The sequence below is a fragment of the Pseudopipra pipra genome, chromosome 5 (genome assembly GCF_036250125.1).
Source record: "Pseudopipra pipra isolate bDixPip1 chromosome 5, bDixPip1.hap1, whole genome shotgun sequence".
NCBI classification, from domain to species: Eukaryota; Metazoa; Chordata; class Aves; order Passeriformes; family Pipridae; genus Pseudopipra; species Pseudopipra pipra.
This window is the reverse complement of record NC_087553.1, coordinates 52,616,831-52,640,520: the sequence shown is the minus strand read 5'-3', so window position 1 is coordinate 52,640,520 and position 23,690 is coordinate 52,616,831. Positions and strand designations below refer to the sequence as shown.

The 23,690-nt window shown below is 37.2% G+C and overlaps 1 protein-coding gene across 4 annotated transcripts in view; it reads right to left on the bottom strand.

Annotated features, from left to right (window-relative positions):
- Positions 1-23,690, bottom strand: part of CPED1 (cadherin like and PC-esterase domain containing 1) — a 143,552-nt gene that overhangs the window by 14,553 nt on the left and 105,309 nt on the right. For 3 of the 4 annotated variants that reach the window (XM_064656108.1, XM_064656107.1, XM_064656106.1), the window contains exons 17-18: positions 12,811-12,928; positions 5,999-6,135 (exon numbers count right to left, since the gene is read on the bottom strand). In XM_064656108.1, coding sequence (XP_064512178.1) covers positions 5,999-6,135; positions 12,811-12,928 — 255 coding nt within the window. Of the gene's footprint in view, positions 1-5,430; positions 5,560-5,998; positions 6,136-12,810; positions 12,929-23,690 lie in introns of all 4 variants that reach the window. The other variant, XR_010430866.1, reaches the window with a different exon arrangement.

Sequence of the window (23,690 nt, the reverse complement as noted above, 5' to 3'; positions counted from 1 at the left end):
TTCACAGTGAAATTACAGCATTGTTGAAAGATACGTCATTAACACTAGGACTGCAGTATCTGAAACCTACAGTCCCTGCTCTCTAGATGTAGTCTGTTTGCAGTCATCACAGGAGGGTATCGACAGTCATTCTCTGGAGACCATGTGTGCTGGGATATTGAAGGGAATGTTCTGCCCTAAGTCTGGAGAAGATGTCAGACAGAAAGATAGGTGTGCATTCCTTGTAATCCAATGCACCCCAGGCTGGTGGATGAATAGCAAATCACCAGCAAATCTGCACACACACTGCATCCATTCATTAAGACCTTGTCCGCATTCAGCTATCTGCTTCTAACTATTGGTTCAACCATGCTGTGAGACGTGTAAATCCTGGGAAAATAAAAAAATTCTTCTCTCTAAAGAAAAAGAAATTAGGTGAAAGAAGAGGACACCTGTACATAATCCTACCTGCTTTTCAAACTGCCCTTGTGCAGAGCTGGCCAAGCACATTTTGTTGAGGTATGCAAACCATCAGAAAGCATCTTTCAAAATTCATGTTCTGCAAGTCAGCTTCATTTTCAGCAAATGCTTGGAAGCCTCAAAGGTTAAAAGTGGTGTTTAGCTTGAGGAAGAAAACCTATGTCCTTCAGCTAACCCAAGAGCTTTGATGAATTAATCATTCAATGTAATTTAATGTGTGGTAACTGTATCCACATTTATTTCTATACAGTTGCATGAACTCACTGTAGTTGCATATGCCATGCAGTATTTAATATGATTTCAACCAAAGGTTCTAGGGATGACTATGACAATAATAAGGAAGATGATGGCTCAGGTGTGTAGAATACCTCATATCTCTTTTTTTTTACACGTCTGGCACAAGGCTTAGTCATGTACTGTTCAAGTCAATGAGGATTTGTCTGCAGGATGACTAAAGGATCAGACATACATAAGGTTATAATTTTACCAGACAAAGAACAACACTTTCACACAGACAGATGTTTTCTTGAAAATATTTTGTGTGAAAAATTCCATTACAGCTTAAAGGCTTTGAAAGATTGTGTAAGCATAGTGGAATTCAATTCTTAACCAGACCTATTATTATAAATTAACCACACTTAGGAAATTTAAACACCTGTAAGTTCAAAACACCACTTAACTCTAAAATATTATTAAGAAATTATAAGCTAAAATTCCTGTTTTAACAGCTGAATTTTAAGTACTTCAGCAAATATTGTCTTTTCATATTTCCTGTTCTTAATTACACATGGCTCAATGGTGCTTAATTATAAGACTAAACTCTGGGTAGTATTTCTCACTGAGAAGCAAAATATACATCTCTCCTGCTGTTGAGGCCAACTTTCTATATGCTGCTAATTGGGTAAATAATAACCTGTTAGAATCCACTTTCCTCCACCCATTTTTAAAATTTCTTGTACAAAAATCAAAGCATTATGTCTTAATACAATTGTATATGTCTTACAGTAAGAAGTCATTAACCACAGTTAGAGAGAATTTTGTTGAGCCAATATAATACAGATATGATATTTTACTATGACTACCAATTTCTTTGATTCAATTAGAACATAAGTGTGGAGTTCCCTAAGAATGACACAGTCTGCATCTCATTAGCCTTGGAGTTTAAAATGAAGGAGAAAAAAGACTGCAGATATGAAAAGTGGACTGAAGGAAAATCTATTCAGCCAGAACAACCTTAAGCACAGCACTTCAAAATTTTCCTGTTTACTGTGTTTGAAATGCAAAAATATCACTTACTATTCTTGCTAACACATCATAAAGCAAAATAAGACCTCATAAAACTTGTTTTGTGCACATACATCCTTTCTTATGTCTCCATTAGCCTGAGTGTTATTGTTTCACTACAGGTGGTCTTACATTTTTATGAAACCAAGTGTCCTGGTTTTCACTGGGGTAGAGCTAATTTTCTTCCTAGTAGCTGTTACAGTGCTGTGGTTTGGATTTAGAATAAGAATAATGTTGATAACACACTTATGTTTTAGTTGTTGCTGAGCAGTGCTTACACTAAGTCAAGGACTTTTCAGATTCTTGTTCTGCCCTGCCAGCGAGGAGGCTGGGCAGCACAAGAAGTGGGGAGGGGACACAGCCTGGATAACTGACCTCAGCTGGCCAAAGGAATATTCCAAATCATATGGTATCATGTTGAACAATAAAACTGAGGGGAATTGACTGGGGAGTGACAACCTCTGCTCAGTGACAACCTCTGCTCAGGGACTGGCTGGCTGTTGGTCAGTGGGTGGTGTGAAATAGCACTGTGTATCACTTCCCTTGTATATTTTTTATCATTATTATTTTCCTTTCTTCTTCCATTCTGCTAAACTGTCTTTTTTTCAACTCACAACTGTTACCTGTTTTTCTGATTCTGTCCCTCATCCCACTGTCGGGCAGTGAGTGAATGGCTGTGTGGTGTTTAGCTGCCTGCCAGGTGAAACCATAACACACAGAAACAAGTTAGCTCAAGCACAGTTTTATAAGCATACAAACTAAAATAGCAGTTAGTGATGATGTGAAATCAACTGGAAGTCACAGCCAGGGAAAATTAATTTCTTTTATAGAGAAAGGAGATTACAATTTTACAGATGAGCTTTGGAAAACAAATAAATTCTAACATAAGACATGAAAGCAGCCTGGAGTTAGAAAACAAATTAGAAAGCATTTTTGAAGGCCTAATTATGATGCAGATAGGAAAGAAGTGGTCAGCTTGGGTGATCATAAATATATTTCAGAAATATTGGCAAATGAATAAAAGAAACTAATGAGCAAGAGATATCTATGGGCTGCATTTTATCAGTGTTCTATGAAACATGAGAAAAACAGAAGGATTGCACTTAAAGATACAGTTGATCTTCTGTGTGCTGCATTTCAGACAAAAAGAACATTCACTTTACATCATATTTCATCACCCCAGCCTGCACTTGTGCTTGGGATTGCCCTGACACAGATGCAGGACCTTGCACTTGGCCTTGTTGAACTTCATGAGGCACAGAAGCCCACCTCTCAAGCCTGTCAGGGTGCCTCTGGATGGCATTCCTTCCCTCCTGCAAGTTGACTACACCGCACAGCTGGGTGTCAAACTTACTGAGGATGTACTTGATCCCACTTTCCATGTTAAACAACACTGGTCCCAGTACCAACCCCTGAGGCATGTCATTTGTCACTGCTCTCCACTCGGACATTGAGCCACTGAACACAACTCTTTGAGTGTGACCACCTGACCACCCAGTTAATTTTTTAAACACTGAATGTTCCATCTATCAAATCCTTGTCTCTCCAGTTTAAAGATAAGGATTTCATGCAGGACAGTGTTGAATACTTTACACAAATTGTTTTAAATTGTAAGAGCTATAGCCAGCAGATCGGAATCCTGAAAACAAATTATATTTTTTTCCAGGACAAAAATCAGAAACTTTAGTGAATCACAAATGTCACTACTTGCTTTATCTGTGACTCCTGGTGCAATTTTGCATGTCTGAATTTTTTATGAAGGTATTCAGGTGTGAAATTCAGTCACAGAGGGCTGTTAGAGTTTTGACAGTAGGCTCGATGTCATTGGACCCAAAGAGGCTACAGAAATACATGTCTCTGCTTTCCCGAGAAAGGATTGGTAATTATCTGGGGTTTATAGAGATTATATTGCCTTAGTTCAGAATAAACTTTCAGGAAGAATTCAGATGTAGATACACGAGTCCTTCCTAAAGAATTCTGAACTCCAGAGACCAGAGTTACACAAGCTGAATATTCAAAAACCCTGAATACAGAGGCACGCAGGTTAATTGAGCCCTTTTTGAGAAGTGGACACACAAATGAGTTGTGTTGTTCTTAGGCAACTTCAGCAAATGACAATGTAAATCAAAGAGCATTCTAGATTATCTCAGTGTCCTCAATTGGATTGATGACTTTTGCCCTTGTGTTTTGCACTCATCCTTTTTTTTGCTATCTGCTTACATTTCTAGCATCGAAACCTGTTTCTGGAAACTCAGATGTCTGCACTACTTAAAGACAAGGCATGTAATGAATTGAAACTAAAATCACAAATGAGGAAATATAAATATCTATAGATCTTTATAAAAATCTCTTGTGTAATAAAAATGTATTTACTCACAATAATTATATCTTTCTGGCTACTCAGTAGCTCCTCTATGAAAGATCCAGGTGTCTAAAACATATAAGACAGGCAAAAGCCTTTTGCAGTGAGCCCCTGAAATTTTTTTTCTACTACATTGCTTAGCCTGTGTAAAGTAATTCTAAATTTTGACTTACAACAGGCAGAATCAGGATCTTATCAGCCAAGCAGGGAACCATTTTTATTCATCTACGTTTGGTATGAAGAAATTCTCTCTTAGTTCTTAAGTTCCACTGAAACAAGGGAGTTAACTCATACTCTACCTTTATTCATTTGGTGAAAGAAGCAAAAATGCTATTGCAAAACATCACACAAAGTTAAAATCACTCCAAAGTGATGACAAAAAGGGAATATATATGAGAGGGAAAGATATAGGGGAAATATACCAAAAGAGGAACATACTTTAGAGTAATGACTTTAAAAGAATAAACCAGCTAAACATACATCTGTGCAAAGGTAACAGGAGTGATTCAGCAGATTTCTACAGAGCAGAAAAGGTTATCAGACAAAGTCAGGTGACTTATGTAAAAGATATGGAAAACAAGTGCAATCAGTTTTACAGAGACTTTTCTTGCAAGGTGTTAATGTAGAGCAAGTAGGATCTGGGTCTCATCTGACACTAGAATAGATCAGTGACCTCAGAGAGTCAGAACATCATGGAAATTGAATTAAGAAATTAAGCTGACAAACAGTCATTTCATATACTTGGTTTTAATGGACTCTTAACAAATATTTTTGACACTGGTGAATGTGAGTGGTCAGATTCAGGAGGTGGGAACATCAGCAAATCCTCCCAGCAATACCCTGGCAATCCACTTCCACAGTAGCGTATTGTTCCTCTGCTGTCCTTCAATTGCCTAACCAAAACGTGTTTGCTTATTGAAGCAGCCTGATGTCCATGAAAATTAAAGACCAAAGCAAAGCTATCAATTTCTTGTCTATTTTTGCTATGGTCAACCCAGAAGTGCTTGTTTTGTACATGAGGAGCAAATCAAGCCTCTACTCTGTCATATAAACCAATATTATTTTAGAAAAATATGTTAAGAGAAATGCACAGCTTTATAGTAATTGAGAAAACCACAGGCAGAAACAAAGCCAAATGGCAATAAAGTACTTTTTGCAGGGCAAGAAATTACAGAAATGAAGGAGAAAATGTTAATTGAAAGACTATTATTTTTGTATTCGTCTATATAGAAATGCTCTTCGATTTTATCAAAATGCTGCTTTTAGTTACTGTTTTCTTACCTAGGCAATACACTTTAACATCTTTATAACAATTAATTACTTACTTTCTGGATACTTGTATCCTCAGTAAGGTACCTGAGCCTCAGATCAGAGCTCGCTCTCAACAGTTTTACAGTCATAGCATGCTTATTAAGGAGACCTTGTATTTCCAAGCAATCACCTGAGAAGCTTCACTAAAAGAAAAGAATGTGCAAGAAGACTTGGTAAGATTAGTGTGCACAAGCAATGCCATGCATTAGGTATGCAGAAAAAGAAAATCGACTTGCATGTCAAATGTGAGACAAACTGTGACAACAATGCAACATCCTCCATTTGCCATCCTTGTGTACTCACTGCAGGTCTGACTGGTAACCACATACACCATAGGTCTTGAAATTCCGCTGGTGTGACCTAAGATCCTATGTGAAATGACAGCAGACAACTGCCTCTGCATATGAGGCTAAATTATGGGTAATGGGGTTTTTTTGTCCCTGTGGATTTTTCATCTGAATATTTTTCCAGTTATAATAAAAAGGGATTTTTCTCACACATCTGTCATAAAAGAATTTTGAAATCTTCAGGACTAATATCCAGGTAAATAAAATGAATTAAAATGTAAAACCTGTTACATACCCTTCTGCCCTCCACACAGCGCTGGAGCTCGGGCTTGGCTAGCACAGAGTATCGGCAGCCATGGGGCTGCCATGTTATTTCTCTCCAGTCACAGGTCCTGTTGTCAGAGCAGCTGAGGCAAGGGACAATCCACTGCCCTGGAAAACAGCAATGGGAAGTCAGCACCTCCTTTGTATTTTTGTGATTGGTTTTATTGCGCAGGAAGCAAGATGTTTTTGAGTATTTTGTCATGGGAGTTTTTCCAAAATTAAATGCCCTCTAACCCTTTGAGGAGACTATTTCCTTCCATTGTGTTATGCCCTTTTCATTTAGCTAGGGTAGGAGTTTTTCCTTTCCCCAAAAGAGCTGTGAATGCTCAAATCTGACAGCTGTTCATGGGTTTATTTCTCAGTTCATGTTGCCTTCTTGTAGCACCATGTCCTTTTTCAAGAGAAGAGATACAAGAAAGGGAAAAGTGGTGAGGAGTGAATGCAAAAAGAAAATATTCACATTCAGAAGTGCCTGAAGACAAGGTTCATTCTCATCTACAACTAAACATTTAAAGGCTGGATGGCTGGTTGAGAGTACCCAATAGAAAAATGAAGCAGGATGAAGACTTTCCCTCAAAAAATACTAACTTCTTTAGTTTGTGAGAGTTCATAGGACTGTCCCAGATTGCACATATACATTTCAGAAGATGACAGTAAGGTGAGATGAATAATGTATGTGATTTATTAAAGCCTTATCCCTATTTTCAAAAATTATTTTGCAGATTAGGAGCATAAAGCAGGATTATCAAAGGTCAGTGGGTTTTAACAATCCCTTACCAAAGGTTGAACGGTTTTATTATTTTGTTTTCTAAAGTTATGCCTTTCCAAAATCCTACTGGAAGCCTGATGGATTTAATTCCTCAAGGAAGACAGAAAACTTTTGAGTAGCCTTTATATTCAGATCAACAAAAGAAACACTTTTTCTAGCCCATATAAGTACACAGTACTGACACCTCCCAGGGACTGTGTAGCTCTGCCAGCAAAACCTACTTTTGTTCTGATTAAAGGCATTGACAAGGAAGAATGCAGAGGCCCCCAAATCCTTGTGTCAATGCTATCAGGCCTTGCTAGCACAGATGGGTTCCTCAACACTGCCCAGAAAATAGCTCCAAAAGCAAATGGTTGCAGAGTAGACCTGGCCTTAGAGTTTGTTGCCAACACTGCTACCAGGCAGCAGGTCAGCAGCCAGCTGGGTGTGATGGATTGCTGCTGCACAAGAAGCTCCAGCAAAAACAGCAAGGCTGTATATTGACATTTTTTTATCAGGCCAGGGACTGAGGGGGCTGCTGAGCAAAGCAACCCTGTGGGATGCCAGTGGCCTTGGGAGAGTCAGCTGCTACTCAGGAGCACGGGAATTTCCAGGGAGGCGGCCTGTGCTTGCACTTAGCCAAAAATCCAAGAGAATATATTTTTGAAAGCAGCAGAGGGAGTTGTCTTAGCAGATAAAGAAGTCCTTCCAGATAAAAGCATCAAGAATTGTTTGTATGGGAGCCCACACAAGTACATACATCTAAGGGCAGAAAACATCCTACAGTGCCACGACCATGCAACACTAGTTACTGCTACCCTGCCCTGTGCAGAACATGCTCATCCCAGCCTTAGATGCACTTGCAGATGATGTGGAGCAAATTATGGCAGACTGAACCTGAAGAAAAGCCTGGACATTGGCTTTTACCGTGCTGTGGGTCAGTGAGGATAACCTGGTTCCCTTGGTTCCCACGGGCATGGGTGCCTCATGAAGGCTGTGCTGGGCAAGGAGCATGGAGGAAGGAGGGAAGGAAGGAAACTCGGGACCATGGTGGTAGAGTGCAAGCAGGAAGATAGAGATGCTCCATGCTTCTGGCTCAGAGGAGTTTCAAACTTGCATTTCTGCATCCTAATCACCCAGCTGTTAGGAAAAACATTCCCTATTCTTACCAGCTGAGGACCACTTTAAAGTTCAAAATTCATTAGGACGGGAAAATAACATGCTTGTAACCTGGCAATTTTTGTGTAAAAACAGAGATCTGAACTTTGGCCCCTGGGCAAGATCCTATGTAGACTTTTTATCAAGGGGTTAAATTGAATCTTTATCTAAAGGTACAAAGTGAATAACTAGGTTCAGGAGCACGGAGTGTTCTTCCAAATGAATGTCCTGCTCAGCTGGGAAACCAAAGGCTGAACTTAGACAATTCCTGTTGCTTGTAGCCTCCCAGCTGTTGTGAATCCCTAACTTGTGCTGACCATCCTTTGGCTTTGAGGTCCTTTGTTCCAGGTTGTGGTCTACTGGCCACCACTGGGGTCAGGAATGCTTTGACCCTCCAACTGCCCTTTATTGTCACTTGTGGATCTTGCCCTTAGGTCCCTCTGCACAGACTTTGCAATCCATGACTAAAGAGTCATTCTCAACTTCATAGTAGTTGTATGAAGAGGCTGAAAAGTGCTAGGTCTCAGATAACCCAGCAACAGTTGCTATGCAAACATCTTTTACAGCTTTGTGCTTTTTGAGTAATAGAGCAGAGACAGAATGGTTAGTTGTTTTGAAGTCTGGACTCCAAGATTGCTACTGTTGAGCTCTTCATAGATGATCTGAGAGTTGTTTCAGGCAGTGTTTTATATTTTAAAATTATATGAAAACTGAATATTTTTTCCTGATGTTGTAGTTTTTCTTTCACACCAAATACAAAAAAGTTCTGGCAATGTCTAGAACACAGGAGATCCCTCATTTTATGAAATTTTCTTTTTAACATTACATACATTTATGAGCTGATCTGGTTTTAGGTAATAAACCAGAAAAGTAGAACTATATAAAATGAATATTGAGGAGCCAAAATATCTGAACAATAAAAGTTTAAACTTTGGCAATTGCAAGTGATAAGTACCTTTTGAAAAGTTTATTTTAAATAGCTTGGTTTCTATTCAATAGCTCTCTAGGTATATTAAGAAAAAATAGATCATTTTTTGGCATATACTAAAGATTAGTAGTAAGTAGAAAAAGATTTGAGAACAAGGATATATGGAGACAAACTGATGTGTATAGGAAGCACTAACATTTAATGCTAACAGAATAGTTGTAGGTTTTATATTTACATAGCTTTTTCAAATGATGCATCTAAATTTATGCATTTTTGAACCAGTTATTATTAACTTTTCCTGTTTCAGCTTCACAACAGTTAGTCAATGCATTCTCAACCTTCAAAAATAGGATTGTGTTAAAAGAGAAAATGAATCTTACAAAATAGGTGAAGACCATTAACAGTAAAAAATAGCAAAAAATATTAGTTTGGAAATTAAACTTATTTGCTAGGGAAATTGTAAGTTGCTTTTCCCCTATTTATACAAGTTAGCAGCACACATTGCATCTTTCAGCACCATTTCAATCAGGCTGCATTTTGCTGTGCTTCAGCCAAAAGAGTTAGCATTAGCTCTACCAGGCAAGGGCAAGTTTACCTGCAATTCAGTGAAAGAGAGTAGGAAAGAGAGAGGCGTTGTTAGTTTCTTCACAAACTAAAAATTGGCATAATCAAAGTTTTATGCTAGCCTGTAAGTAGGAGGTTTCCACAGGAAGAGTGAAAGTAAACTGGATTTTTGGCTCATTAGAGCAGTTATAAATCTGCTTAAGATATGAGATTAAACATTGTCAGTACTCCCTAAAACTGTTCTCATAACATGAAAAGAAAGATACTTTAAAAATAATTAATTAGGATTGTTTATTTTCTATTTTAAAAATATTACCCTGAAGTTAAAAATTTAACCAATAAAGGCTGTACATTTAAATCTGATAGTTTTGTTGCTTCTTTTAGCCTCTTTTATTTTTATTCACCCTTTTCCATTTTCATAGCCACATATACATACATTTTCAAATTTAAAATCAACTTTTTTCTATACTGCCGAACAATCATCCATATAAAGAGAAAAACGTATTCTATCCTGATTACTCAAAATCAAAATATTTAACCTACCTGATGCTAAAGATAGTTTGTGGATTTATCACTAGCTTACTTTTGCATTTGGTGATTATTCGGCACCCTAAGACTTTTAAAAAGCTTTTTTCTCTGTGACTAGGCTACAGAAATATTTTTTAATTTATTACTTATTATTTATTTTTTAGCTCAATTTATGAAAAGCAAAAGTAAAAATTATTTTTAAAGGACATTATTTGCTTAGGCTTATGGACTTATGTCTGAACTGAGATTTATTCCTTGTAACCAAAGGAGACATTCATTTTGTTGAACATCAGTTAATGTCTCTGTTGGACCCAAATCCAGATAGCTGTTGAACGCAGAGAGAGCTCACACAGAATTATGTTAAACTGGATACAGTTGTAGGAAATGTGGAAAGTGGGATATAACTAAAACATACATGTCACAGAAGCAGGGCAGAACATTAGAAGAGAATCTGTGATCTCTTACCCACCAGATTTTTGTAATTGCAAACCACATTTCCACAGACAGCAGTAGCCTGATTCACTTGCAGGAATTTAGCAAAACTTGGGGTTCTCATGGTCTCTCTCAGCTCTCTCTCTCTCTGAGGAGCCAAACACACAGTTAATGCTTGCTGACTTCTGTATTATTGATAATACACCAATACTGAAGAAAGAGCTAATTTTCCTGTGATAGCCTGGTTCAAACCCCATGTGAATCAAGGGAGATTTTCTGAAAGAAAAAAGATTTTTTTTGCTTTAAAAATTGTAATTTCATTCTATGATGTAAACAAGAAGGAAAGAAACCTCTGCTGTCGAATATTTCAATTTGCATTTAGTGATTAGAGAGAGAGTAAGAGAGAGAAAGAGACAGAAATGATGTAAATTGAGTGCATATTTCGTAAGGTGCTGAGTTTCCTCTAAAGAATAGTGTCATAGTAACTAGGAGAGGAGGAAGCCACTTCTGCCTTTGGTCAGACCCTGAACTACTGTCCCTGCTCTACATCAAAGGACTAGAAATGAGACATGAAATCCGAGTTGTATGGAATTGCAAAGCAGACTTTTAAGTTTTACCATTAGTGTCAGAGGAGGTAAGGTTTCATCTCTAACTCTGCTGCTCCACCTCAGCCTTTTTCCATGTATGCACAAACACAAGCTTTTCTCAGCACAGATAGATTTTGCAGTGGTAGTACCTCAGTATCCCTATAAAACTAAGCTCTTCCCTGGCATAAGAACAGGGTATGGTGCCACCTTACTTCTGCAGAAGTTTTGAGTTGTCTTCTGAGGGGAAATGACATTGCTTGGCTTCTCTGAAAATTTAACTTATTTAAGTGAAAGAGTTGTTTCTGCTTTAGCAGGGAATTTGCCATGGCTTCCATATGTGTTAGGAAAATGTTCACTGCCAAGATTGGTATACCATTCGGTTGTTACAAATTTGGAATGATTTTCCACATAAAGACATGCTTTCCAGTTCCACTTGGAAGTTGTGACACACAGTAAAACTACATAGCCACTTGTTGCCAGATACTGCAAACCCCAGTTCTAGGTTCATTAGACACTTGACAGTCTTCACTTTCTAAGCATAAATTATCTTTTCCTGTTTAATATACTTTTCCTTTGAGACTGCACCTCCTGAAGTTTGTTTGAACTTTAATTGTGTATAGTATTCACAATAAGGCTGTAAAAGATATTTTATATTCAGCCTCATTTAGCTAGATGCAGTATTCAAAAGGAGTATGCTATATATCAGGAGAAAGAGACTGTCTGCCCCAGAAGGATTCAGTGGATTTGGTCTGGGCTTTCTAGTCACAAATGTTATGTCCTGATATGGTGGCATTGGATGATTCGCAACTTGTGTGATTAAAATATGCTGCTAGGTACAACCGTGTCTCTTTTGTGCTTTCCCTCTGTATAACACAAATTTAATATATGCCTCTGTTTCACATGATATGATGCATTCAGGCAGTTCCCACATTCCTGTAACTTTTTATTGATTATTCCATGAGTTTGTGCAAATTTACTGCTCTGAGAAGTACAGATAAAGAATAAAGTTGTGTCAATAGATCATAGAGGAGTGTTGGGTTATTTTTCATTTCTCTAATAAAGGATTGAACAAAGTTACTTACTGTCTAATACAGCAACAACTTAAGCTATGAATGACCACACACCTGAGTAGTTAAAGTACACCTGAATAAATCTTTATGCAACTGTGACCTTAACATGAGTACATGCCTGACATTCTGTTGTAATCTGAGTTCACACTAAACCAAAGACATGTCTTGATTGCATTTCTTATTGTAGAATGTTAATTTGCCCATCTTGTAGGTATAACTACATGTAAAACTAAAAACTGGTTTTGTGTTTCCAATATATAAATGGAAGTATACCATTCAAATGGATCAAAATGTTGTATTCTTTTTTTAAAGTTAAGTTTTGAGTAGACAATCCCTTCTAGTTCAAATAAAACATCTGAGATTGGCTCAGTTGGTCTGAGCAGGGTTCTAATAATGCCAAGGTATGCCAAGATACCTGTATGGGCTATTCACTCAATGATCCTTGTTGTTCCTTTCAAACTCAGAATATTCTGTGATTCAGTGATTTTTATTTTAATTGGTGTCAATAGGAATATTTCAATGCATGGTAAAGGCTACATGACAATAACACAAGCAATGGTGGATCATTGATTAGAAACTTATTAACAAAACATTCTCACATAAACTAATTAACCTGATTTTAAAAATCAGTAACTGTTACAAGTGATTAGTTCAATTTATTGTGCGTAGGTTAGTGCATGTCTATAGCAAAAAGTAAATACTGTTTCTAGTTCTTCTTTGATGAGATGCATGAGTTAATTTTCAGAAGAAAGGGGATAAAGTACAAACCTTTTGTGTCTCCAGCTTCACAGGTCTTAAACACTGTCTGTGAAATTGCTGAGAGGTATTCATGAGACAGAGGCTGCAAGCCACAGGACTCCTCTGGGTGAATTTTGGAACCACAGTCCTGAATTAAATGAAATATATGAAAATTACAGCAGTGTGCCCATCCACATAACTTTGAAATCCTCTTCAAGCACATTTAAAGAGGAAAAAAACATATTTGGGGTTGGTTCTGCAGTTCATTCATCCTTTATTCTTCAATATATAGGTTAATATGAAATTTATAATTCTTTTTCCATTCAGACAAGGGTCTTGTAATAAATTATCCCAATCCACAGTAAACATACAAAATACTACATTTGCTAAAGACATAAGAAATTTTATTGAGGCAAACATATATAACTTTCACAAAATATTACATTGTCTCTACTTATAGTATATAAGTATATATAGTATATATATATATATAAGTATATATAATACAAACTGCATGAAAAATGGAGTGGACCTTTCTGGCTAAATGCAATGATAATATTCAGTAATTCAAAATTTGCCTTTTAAAAAAATTGCATATGCTTAGTACTACTAATTATTTACAAACTAAACAAATGTAAAGACACTTTTACTGGAGCGTGTCCATTTCAAGAAGGACTATTCTTGAAACATAAAGAATACTGAAATGCAATTTCTTCAAAAAGAACAAAAATATTTCATTAGTATCTTCTTCACTGAAGCACGCCAATTTCTATTTTCTAAAATGACATTAAAATTAATTTCACAGTTGTCATATAATATCATTCACTGTTGCCATGAAATTATGCTACATCTAAGATGTTATGCCTAAATTACACCAATGAGAAAATTACAATTAAGTCCAAGTAGGGTGTAGGTGAATCTTGACAGCTAGTAGAATATGTGCAACTGATACAGATGGCAATATGAACACATCCTGGAATTTAGTAAATACTGGTAGTTCTTGATTGTGCAATCAAAAAACCAAAGTGAAATAGTTGTCTCAAAATTAATCTGATCTCATTAAATTGCATGGTGGCAGAAACAAAAGTCTTCCCACTGACTTCCAGGGGTTAAGGTAATTTTTGTGCACACATAGGCAGAGAAATAGTGGGTATTTCTGGGTTGTCCTGTTCTCTGCTTAATCTCTGTAACTAGTGGCAGCTGTTATGACAAAAGGAATGGCATAGTGTCTTCTAGTGTTAAATGTGATGCTGGCTTGGAGCCTCTGGGTCTGGACACACTGTACAGCTATTTGACAGTATTACTTCAAATAACATTAACAACAGAAAGTTCCTACCTTGCAGTAATACAATTTGCACAGGACTTCACAAGAAAATCCAAAATTCCTGAATGTACTGCCATTGCTCTCAACACAGTGCCATAAAATAACAGGGATTTTCTTGTTCGTATCTCTGCCCAGGGTATGTGTTTAAACAAACAAGATTTCTTTTTTAATTACATTTCTTTACCATTAACAGCAGTTTCATGTGGCTAGTTACCTACTAATTACAATCAATATGCAGGGAACTATGTCACTTTTGACTTTGTTGTGTTTTCAAAGTATGCAAACCATGAATTTTAAAGGACACTGTTTGTGTTTAATATGTAATTCACATCTAAACTATCAGGTCACAAGAGATTGTGAATCCCTGAACAAAGCTTATTTGTTTCATCTTTACCTTTGTAGGAGACCAATCCTTTACCATCACTGACATATTTAATATAATGTGCAGCTACAGATTTTACCACAGCTCCATCAATCTATGGCACATTAAGGGCTTTTCAAACTGCCTGCAGATTTTTTATTGTTTTTTGCAGGTGCTGCAGTGACATGAAATTTTTCTTGCCTTGCCCAAAGATGAAACATCTTGTGATCTTAAGTATGTTTACAAAAGATCACTCATGGCAAAGATGAGAGCAAGACATGTAAACATAAATGATAGCTTCTGCTCTGTGTCTGTTCTCCCTGCAAGCCTTCATATTTGGATGGGAGATATAAGAAGGCCCTTGCAATGTCTGGATTAGAATCAAAGGAAAAATTCCCCTGTATTATGTACTTTAGTGCATATCTAGAATGACACTTTATAAGATTGATTTGGCAATTGATTTGGCATTTCACTAGTAAACTTTCTTTTATCTTTATAGAAGATCATCTGGACTCTAGCAAATAAAAGAGGAATAAAGCTTTCTTCTCTATATCTAGATAGCTTTTAGTCATCATTGATTGATACTTAGAGAGTGAATATTTCTGCTGTGTGAAATGACAATTGTTTCTGTTTCAGACCACACTACAGTGAACCTGATTTTTCATAAAGTTTTAGCATTTAAAAGATCACAAAGATTTCTGAGCCTACTACTTTACAGTTTTCTCAAACTACTAATTCATGTTATTTCATTTATTTATAGTCTGTGTGCCTGATTAAATAAGAATTTTGTTTGTTTAGCTCACCTTTCAATAACCACACACTGTATTTCCTCTAAATTATATACTTATGTATATACATAAACATAATGCAGACTTAGTTTCACTCAGGTGCACGTTAATATTACAAAAAAACGAAATCCAGAATCAGTTTTAAAATTGTATGGGGGAGATAGAGAGCAAGGTAAACAAAGCATTATAAAGGTGACCCACACTCATGCAGCTAATATGGCATGAGTGTCATATAGCTAATACCATCATAAATGCAGCCATGCTTTAGATTAAGGAATCTAAATTAACTATTAATGGATTTTTAATTACTGTTGTACCTTTTTACCATCTCCACCCTAATGAAAGAGTGATTACTCTGAAATTGCAGCAATTGCCTACAGACTAACCCCATAAACTTTCACCAAACTAGAAGCAGTTAAAAAGAGAGAAAGTAAGCAGCCTGAGACTTCTCTGGGAAAAATCTCATCAAACAAAGGACAAATGGTCTATCTGTGTTTGTTTGAACAGTCGGTGCTCCAGCAGTGACAGAGCATCACAAAAAAATAAAGTTACTTTTAGCATCTACAACTGCTGCTACCTGTCATCTCAAAAAGGCATTTTAAATAGAAAGGTGGATTTTCAGCATTTTTCTGGAATAACCCAACTCTGTCCATTGAAAGCTGTTGCTAAATCTATAATTTTTGGTGGAAGTAGACTTATGTTAATGAATTGAATGCTTTGGAAACTCCCACCCAGGATGACTGTATCTAGACTGTACTGTAGACTGAGCAAGGTCTACAGTTTGGTCAATAATAGTTCTTGGTGCATTTGTATGAAACCCTCTAGCAATCAAAAGGAGTGGTGGGCTCAACATTTTGAAAACCAGGCAATTTCTGCATTTCTGAAACTGTACCCAGCCCAAATCACTGAAGAGTACCCCTACCAGTCTAATAAAGGATCAGAGTATCAGAATGTTTTAAGCTAAACAACAGGAGAAATATAACTAAGCTCACAGGAATTCATTTTAGCGTTGCATACAGCCAACATGTAGCCAAAATCCTGCCTTTTTCTTACATCCAGAGCCCATGCATGTCTGGGAACTAATGGATGAGATAAACCTCATTGATTATTCTTGGTAAAGAAGGGAGGAGACCTCCCCACCTGTCAGTTCTGCCCCTGCAGTGCCACAGCCAGCGTTGCCCGTCAGCCCGGCAGGTCACTCAGCTACCTCCCCTCAGGCACCACAGCCCTGCCTCCTCTCATGGTGCTGCCAGGACTGCCTTACTCCTTTTGACTGTTTGCATTTTATACATGACAGAACAAAACTTAATGTGAAAGAGGTAATTTAGAACACTTTTCTGTTGGCCTTTGTAGGCTCACTGACTTAACTTTATTTAATCTGTTTCTATTTTAGCTGACCTGAGTTTCTCATGAAATCCTTTCATGTCTCTTTAGTCCATCTTTTTCTACTATTTTACACATAACTAAAACTGGATGAAAAGTGATTAAGAATGATATTATAGAAGGAATTTCAATAAAGTTAGTCAAAGAGTGAGCTCATGAAATAGTGAAACTGTATCTTACTGCTAGGGTATAAATTGTGAGCAGACGGATTAGTTCCACTCTATCAACTTTCTTAATATGGCAGTAATAAATGAAGGAACAGTTGGCATATTGACTTCTATTCAACTGTCTCCCTCTGTCCGGCTGCATTATTCAGCGATAGACGAACCTCCAAAGATTCACAGCTTCAGGCTGGTTCAGTTCAACACCCAAACTGACTACACTGAACTGAAACTCATGGGTGTACAAAACAGGTATAGAGATCTGTCCTAAGGAGAGGCATTCTTACAAGAAATTTCAGTACATTATTGCTTTTGACTGGGGCATAATGACTATTGTTAGTCATCAAGCACTAAGATATAGATGAAGACATTGCCTACATCAAAAGACACACAAAGTCATAAAACAGAGAATATAGGATTAATGGGACGAACTGATGGAGTAATGTGCTGCAACTATGATTTAAAGGAAAGAAACTGCCACCACTGTATTTGTTAAGGAACCTTATGTGTTCCATCTGCAAAAACGGGATAATATGACCCCAATGACCCCAAAGACACTGTCATAAATATCACATTAAAAGACTACAAGATCCTCAGTTCCCCACAGATCTGGTAGGGTCCATAAAAACACTTTAGAGAAGGAGTCTGGGCACTCACAGATTTGGAATACGCAGTGCACAGATATCAGCAGGAGTCTGGGAAGGATATGAAAAGCTGAGATACTGACCATATTGTTGGGCATGGTGGAGACATCAGAGAACAGTTTGAAATGTGGACAAAGTACAGCCATCAGTCTAAATTGCTTTCCAGTTCTTAATGGAACTATTCATGTTGTTGATATAATTAATATTACTGTGTCTTAAGAATACAATAATACCCTGAACTGTGGGTCTTAATCACAGACTTCTGTATATAAAATTTCTTTGAGAATAATGTCATATGTTTTAACCAGTGGCAGAAGAATTTCATAACTACACAGTATCTTTACTAATTGCTAAAGAACTTTTGAATATTCCAGTAGGTGCCTCTCTAAAAAGACAACTGACTCAAAGCTCTTACAATTTATGGACAAATAAATTTCATCTTGATACTAAAGCAGATGCAGTGGCTTCCTCTGCACTGAGAATGCCAACCTCACAGAAAGCTAAGAAACTGTTTTGAGAAATAAGCACTATCTATTAAGAAAAAATATTACAAATTTCATATCACTTTTTAAATATCTTTTACGTGTATGCAGAATATAAAAGGATCCTTTTCTTCTATGGAGGATTTTGATTCAATTTCATTTTACATGGAGGTGATATCAGTTAGACCCTATCTACCTTCCTGCTTCCTAACACTCAATAGCTCCAAGTTCTGCGTTTGTGAGCTAAAAAGCACAACTCTTAATCTAGCAGAGTCTTGTGAATTAGGACTCTGAACTGCTCAGAGATCCATCAGAATTAGTTGAAGTAAGACAACTGAATGTAAAATCCAACTCCATTAAGAATGGAATAATATAAACTTAAATTTTGGAAAATGTTTCAAACTGTACCTAGATATAATTACAGAGACTTTTTTTCCAGTATTGGTTGCTAACATCTGCATGGATTTTTCAAGTGCTTTCTTAGCATACATGTTTTCCTCATGCAGTTAATGCTGTTTTTCCCAAGCAAGAACAGTGATGATTTCCAGTTTGTATGATTTATGAACAAAGTACGCAAAGCAAGAAAAAAAAAGGAATAAAAAGAATTTAGTATTTTTTCCTCCCTAAAAATAAAGATAAAATAGGGACAAGTAATAGCAGATAAAGAGAGGCATTTTTGCTGTTTACATACTGGTGGTTTTTAGTTTAAAAAGTGATATGGTACTGCTGACCTGAAGACTTTAGGAGCTGCATCAATTTTGGATTTTCCCTTAGTCCTTTTCTTTATCCCCCTCTTTTCTCAGTACAAGTTCTGAATGTGAACTGATTTGAAGTTTGCCAAGTCCACTATCTGAAAGCAGGGAATAGCTTGAGAAAACTGTGTGCTTTGACAGTGCAAGAAGTAAATATTTTATGTGATAACCAAAGGAATTGTTAGGTATTTATGATTTTCTCAATAAAGTGTTGATGTGATTGTGATTGTTTTCTCTGCTAATTAAGTAAAAAATGTACTATACTAGCTGGGAAATCCCACAGCCTTGTGGCTATTTTTAAGGAGTATTCACAGTTATTGGTTGTATGGCATTCACAGTTCACATTGCAGAGAGATCTATACCCCTTCCTATGTGCAAGAGGTGCTTGAGCTCTAGACTTGTCCCTTTGATTTTAGACTAAGACCTTTATATCACAGCTGTGGAAGACACAGCAGAACTTCTCAGACTGAACAGTTATCATTACATTCAGAAAGTATGAAAGGGGATGAGAGAAAGAATTAGTTGAAAAGCATTACTGTTCCTTCATGAATTCTGAGATTGAATACTCTAAGAATGAATTCAATGCATTGAAAAAACATATGTGAGCCAAGGACTCAGTCCAGTGAGCTATGCATCTGCCAACACTACTGTTAAAGCTGCTATTTGCAGTATCAAGGCTTGCAGAGATGAACTCATTTTTTAGGGTATACCATACCAGAGGTACTTCCTTCTCATTTCTAATACCAAATCCTTTAGACCTTGAAAGAATATCTATTAACTTTATCTAGGGCCTGGGGTATAGTGAGGTTAGGATTCCAAGGAGAGATTTAGGATGTTTGAGTCCAATTCACAACTCTGCCTCTTATTTTCTGTATCTTGTAGCTTCATCCAACACTACTCACCCTTGTAATGTATCATCTCAAAAGTCTGAGTTGCCACAATCCTTTTAAGTGCCTATTTTCCTCCAGTGGCCATAGGCAAAGCCACCCATAGCTCACAGAGCTATTTGAGTCAGCCCATTTAGCACTAACAGAGTTTAAAAATACCTTTGCCAACAGTGCTTGATCTTATAGGTGTTGTCAGGACATTACTGGGAGTGGGCAGTACATAAACATTAACTGGTATTTCCCTGGGAGAACACTTCCCTATGATACAGCAAACGTAGTTTAAAGTCTCTCTTTGGAATGACTGGCTGCAAAGATTTCAGTTCACTCTCCCAATGTTTTCCTTCCAGTTAGGGGGCTACAGGCTGTTCTGGGCAGTTGTTTCAGTCTCTCCCAAGGAAGCTGTTTGCATTTGCTTTGTACATACAATTAAATACTGACTTGTAAAGAGCCTTGAAGTAGGTACGTAGATCCCTGAGAGAGCATGTGGCAATTCACACTGAAGGACAGATTCTCCTGTAACCCAACAGGATATATAACTCCCATAGAAATGTAAATCTAACATCTATTTCTTTCTGTATTATTTTCGGCAAAAATACATCTGACACCCTAATCACTGTGCTGACATGTGGAGAATCTTGTTTTTACAAGTTGAAGTCTTCTATTTCAATTTTTAAAAAGAGTTGTACTCAAATGCTTCTTTTGGTGTGTGCTTTCTTCCCCTCAGTTATATCAGATGCTCTACTAAATAACATATTAAACCTTTCTCTGCAAGCTTTACCTCACTAACACTCCCTACACTGTGCAAAAGGAACCTTGTTACACTGCCTGGACATGGCCTGTTTCCCTAGGCCTCATGATGCTAAAATGTATCTCTCCCCAACTGATTGTTCTGCATTCTCCTGCACATTCCCTGAACATCAAAAAAGGCATGTAACACTACTTTTTTTCAGCAAAATATTAATGATGAATAGTAAACTGGTGACTGCCGAAGAAGAAGAAGAAGAAGAAGAAGAAGAAGAAGAAGAAGAAGAAGAAGAAGAAGGAAGAAAGAAGAAAGAAGAAGAAAGAAGAAGAAGAAGAAGAAGAAGAAGAAGAAGAAGAAGAAGAAGAAGAAGAAGAAGAAGAAGAAGAAGAAGAAGAAGAAAGAAGAAAGAAGAAAGAAGAAAGAAGAAAGAAGGAAGAAGAAAGAAGAAAGAAGAAAGAAGAAGAAGAAGAAGAAGAAGAAGAAGAAGAAGGAAGAAGAAGGAAGAAGAAAGAAGAAAGAAGAAAGAAGAAGAAGAAGAAGAAGAAGAAGAAACATTGGGATTTCCTTGCTTATTCTAAAAACATTGGGATTTCCTTGCTTATTCTAAATTGGCCCCATGACTGAAAAGGTATTAGTGAGCCATGGATGGACTGAAGGCAAGATTTCAAGAGGTTTGTTACCTTGGGGAAGCAGACAAAAACAAAGCTAAAGAAATAATAAATACATGGACTAGATATATTCATAAAAAAACCCCCAACAAACAGAACAGTTTGTTATTTGATTTATTTATGTCATGCTGGCTTAAGGGCAAATTAAAATGGTTTTTGTTCAAGGAATTACTGCACACACTGTTTTATACAGAAATTCTGTTCTCTGTGGCATACTAGGTTTTGGAATACACATCAGAGCCATGCATGGTCTGGGGAACACTGAGGAAGCTCAGAAACATCAAGTAGATTTCCAAAACTGTTTTCCTAGACAGTGGCAAAAAATCCAATGAGTTCCTGCCTTTCATGTAAAAGTAAGTGCCTACATATGCGTGGAGTCTTCACTTTAACGGAAAGCACACTTGTATCTGGTGGACAGCAGGAGGTATTTCCCTTTGCATACGTACAGATTGCACTGATGCACATGTTTGAAGAGCCAGAGCACATGGCCAGCTTCGTGCAGCCATGGGCTTTGATGCTGGCTGTCTTTAATCTCTCTGTGTCTCAGGGAACACGCAGGGTCAGAAGCTGAGAGGAGCCGTGTTGAACACTAGAGTCAACTCCCCAAAGCTAAACACTCTCCACTTCGGAAAACAATATCCCTGGTGAAAGAACCTAAACTCACTCTCAAGTGAGAGTGTTCCAAATGGTTTCTCTGCTCAAGTGTGCACTGAAAAATATCACCCACCTATAGAGGGTTAGAGGGACACAGGGCAGTGCCATTGGGTCAGACCTGAGCTGAGCCTGGAGAGGTCTTTTCTGCAGAAGGCCATCTCATCTGAATGGTACTAAGAAGAAAAACATCTGAAATGTGTGTGTGCTCGTTGCAATGCCCCCACTCTGGGCAAGGATGATCCCTATACCTTGTGCTTTCCTGGCAGCTCAGTGGGAGGCAAGTCATAGTGGCTGGCAGTTTTGCAAGCAGCTGTCTGACCCTTCTGTTTTGGGTCTGTTTTTAAAAGGACCTTTGACAAAGGTCCCATTTCTGAAGAATCAACCTCTGAGGCTTTTCTGGCCAAATATCAGACCCTTCTCTTATTAAGACATTAGGCTGTTCATTTATGAGTTAAGAGACCTTGAGAAAGTTTATTTTTAGAAAGAGAGCATTTAGACAAATCTTTCTAACTGTAACCAGCAAATATTTTATGAAAAACCTATTACTGGTGTAAGGTTTAGAGCCTTTTTGCATACAAAACAAAATGTTAGGGCTAAAAGTAAGAATGTGTAAATGATGCTAGAGAAAGCATTCATGCAAATGTCCAGAACACATAGGCAGTGCATGGATAGGTCTCCATTTCACACTACGTGTAACTCCCATTGAAGCCACTTATATTCAGAAGGTGATGTATAAGCCTATGGTAGTGCAGAAAGGATGACTACGCCTTTTTTCTCTATGTGTGAAAGAGAGCGAGACAATGGGAAGATTTAGGAAGTGGTGGGTGTTTTTTTTCCTCCTTTTTTCCTTTTCAGTTTAAAGCTTCAGTAAAAATAAAAATACTTGAAAGGAAATCAGTCAACATTATTTGAGATTAAAGTTTCTTGGAAAATGCACATAATGAAAACTATATGAAACCAGAAAAGATAAATGTATTTACAGGCAGAATCTGGTTATCATTTATATTTCCCTTATACCACACTGTGGCTTACCATAAAAAGAATGAAGTAATTGGAGGACCGATGTGACTTTGAAAATCAATATGTATTTAATTGAAAAGAGCCTTTGAGCTAGAATATTTTCCTTGCTGTCTAATAGCTATGTCCAGCAGTAAATTTCACATATCCCCAGATACTTGTTTAATATACACAGCTGGGAGACAGGAGTAAGACAGGTAAATTTGTTTTCCTAGAACACCTACAAATCTAGCCATGTAATAATTTATTTTCTAAGCTATAATGGTGTCAAAATTGACGCTAATGAATGTGCAGCACACTGGCTGCTATAATCACAGAAGTGAATTTCATGGATTTTTATTAAGCATGACCTTTTTCAAAAGATACTGATTAAAGGTTTGCCTTCTGGTGCACAGCAGACTGAAAATGCAGCTTCCTTACAGCTTGATGGCTTATTGAGCAGCAGACTGCATGCAGGTAGCTTTCACACATGGACAGAAACAGATTGCATGCAGTTAGTGCCAAATGAGCAGACTGAAGTTAGAATTCACCCTGCTTTCTCCAACAGCCTGCTCACAGTAATTTACTACTACACGCCCTTTTCATTCACCTAAAGTAATAAAGCAGCCACTAGTTGAACAAGGTTGCCCTCAAAAAAACCATCTAATTACTTCTGAAACCTGAATAATGGGCTTAGTGACGATATTTATTCTACTGCACAAGGCGCGATAAGTGACGCTGAGCTGAAACCTTACTCTGATCAACACTGAGATTACATTATCCCAGAAATAATGTAATTTAAAATTAAAATTAAAAACTTAAAAATTGACATTTAGGCTCTCTCAACAATGTATTAAGGCAGTGAACTACAGCTTATTAATCACCAAAGTTCCCCTGACCTACACAAATATTTTTATACAGTAATTCATTCTGCCTAACAGATAGATGTCTGGAAGATTTCTGTGATTCACTTCGAGTCTGGAGAGCAATGAAGAGGCAGATAATGCAGCCAGTGCAGCACCACAAACATAAATGAATCAAAGTGACTCAGGTTGTTTTCACTGA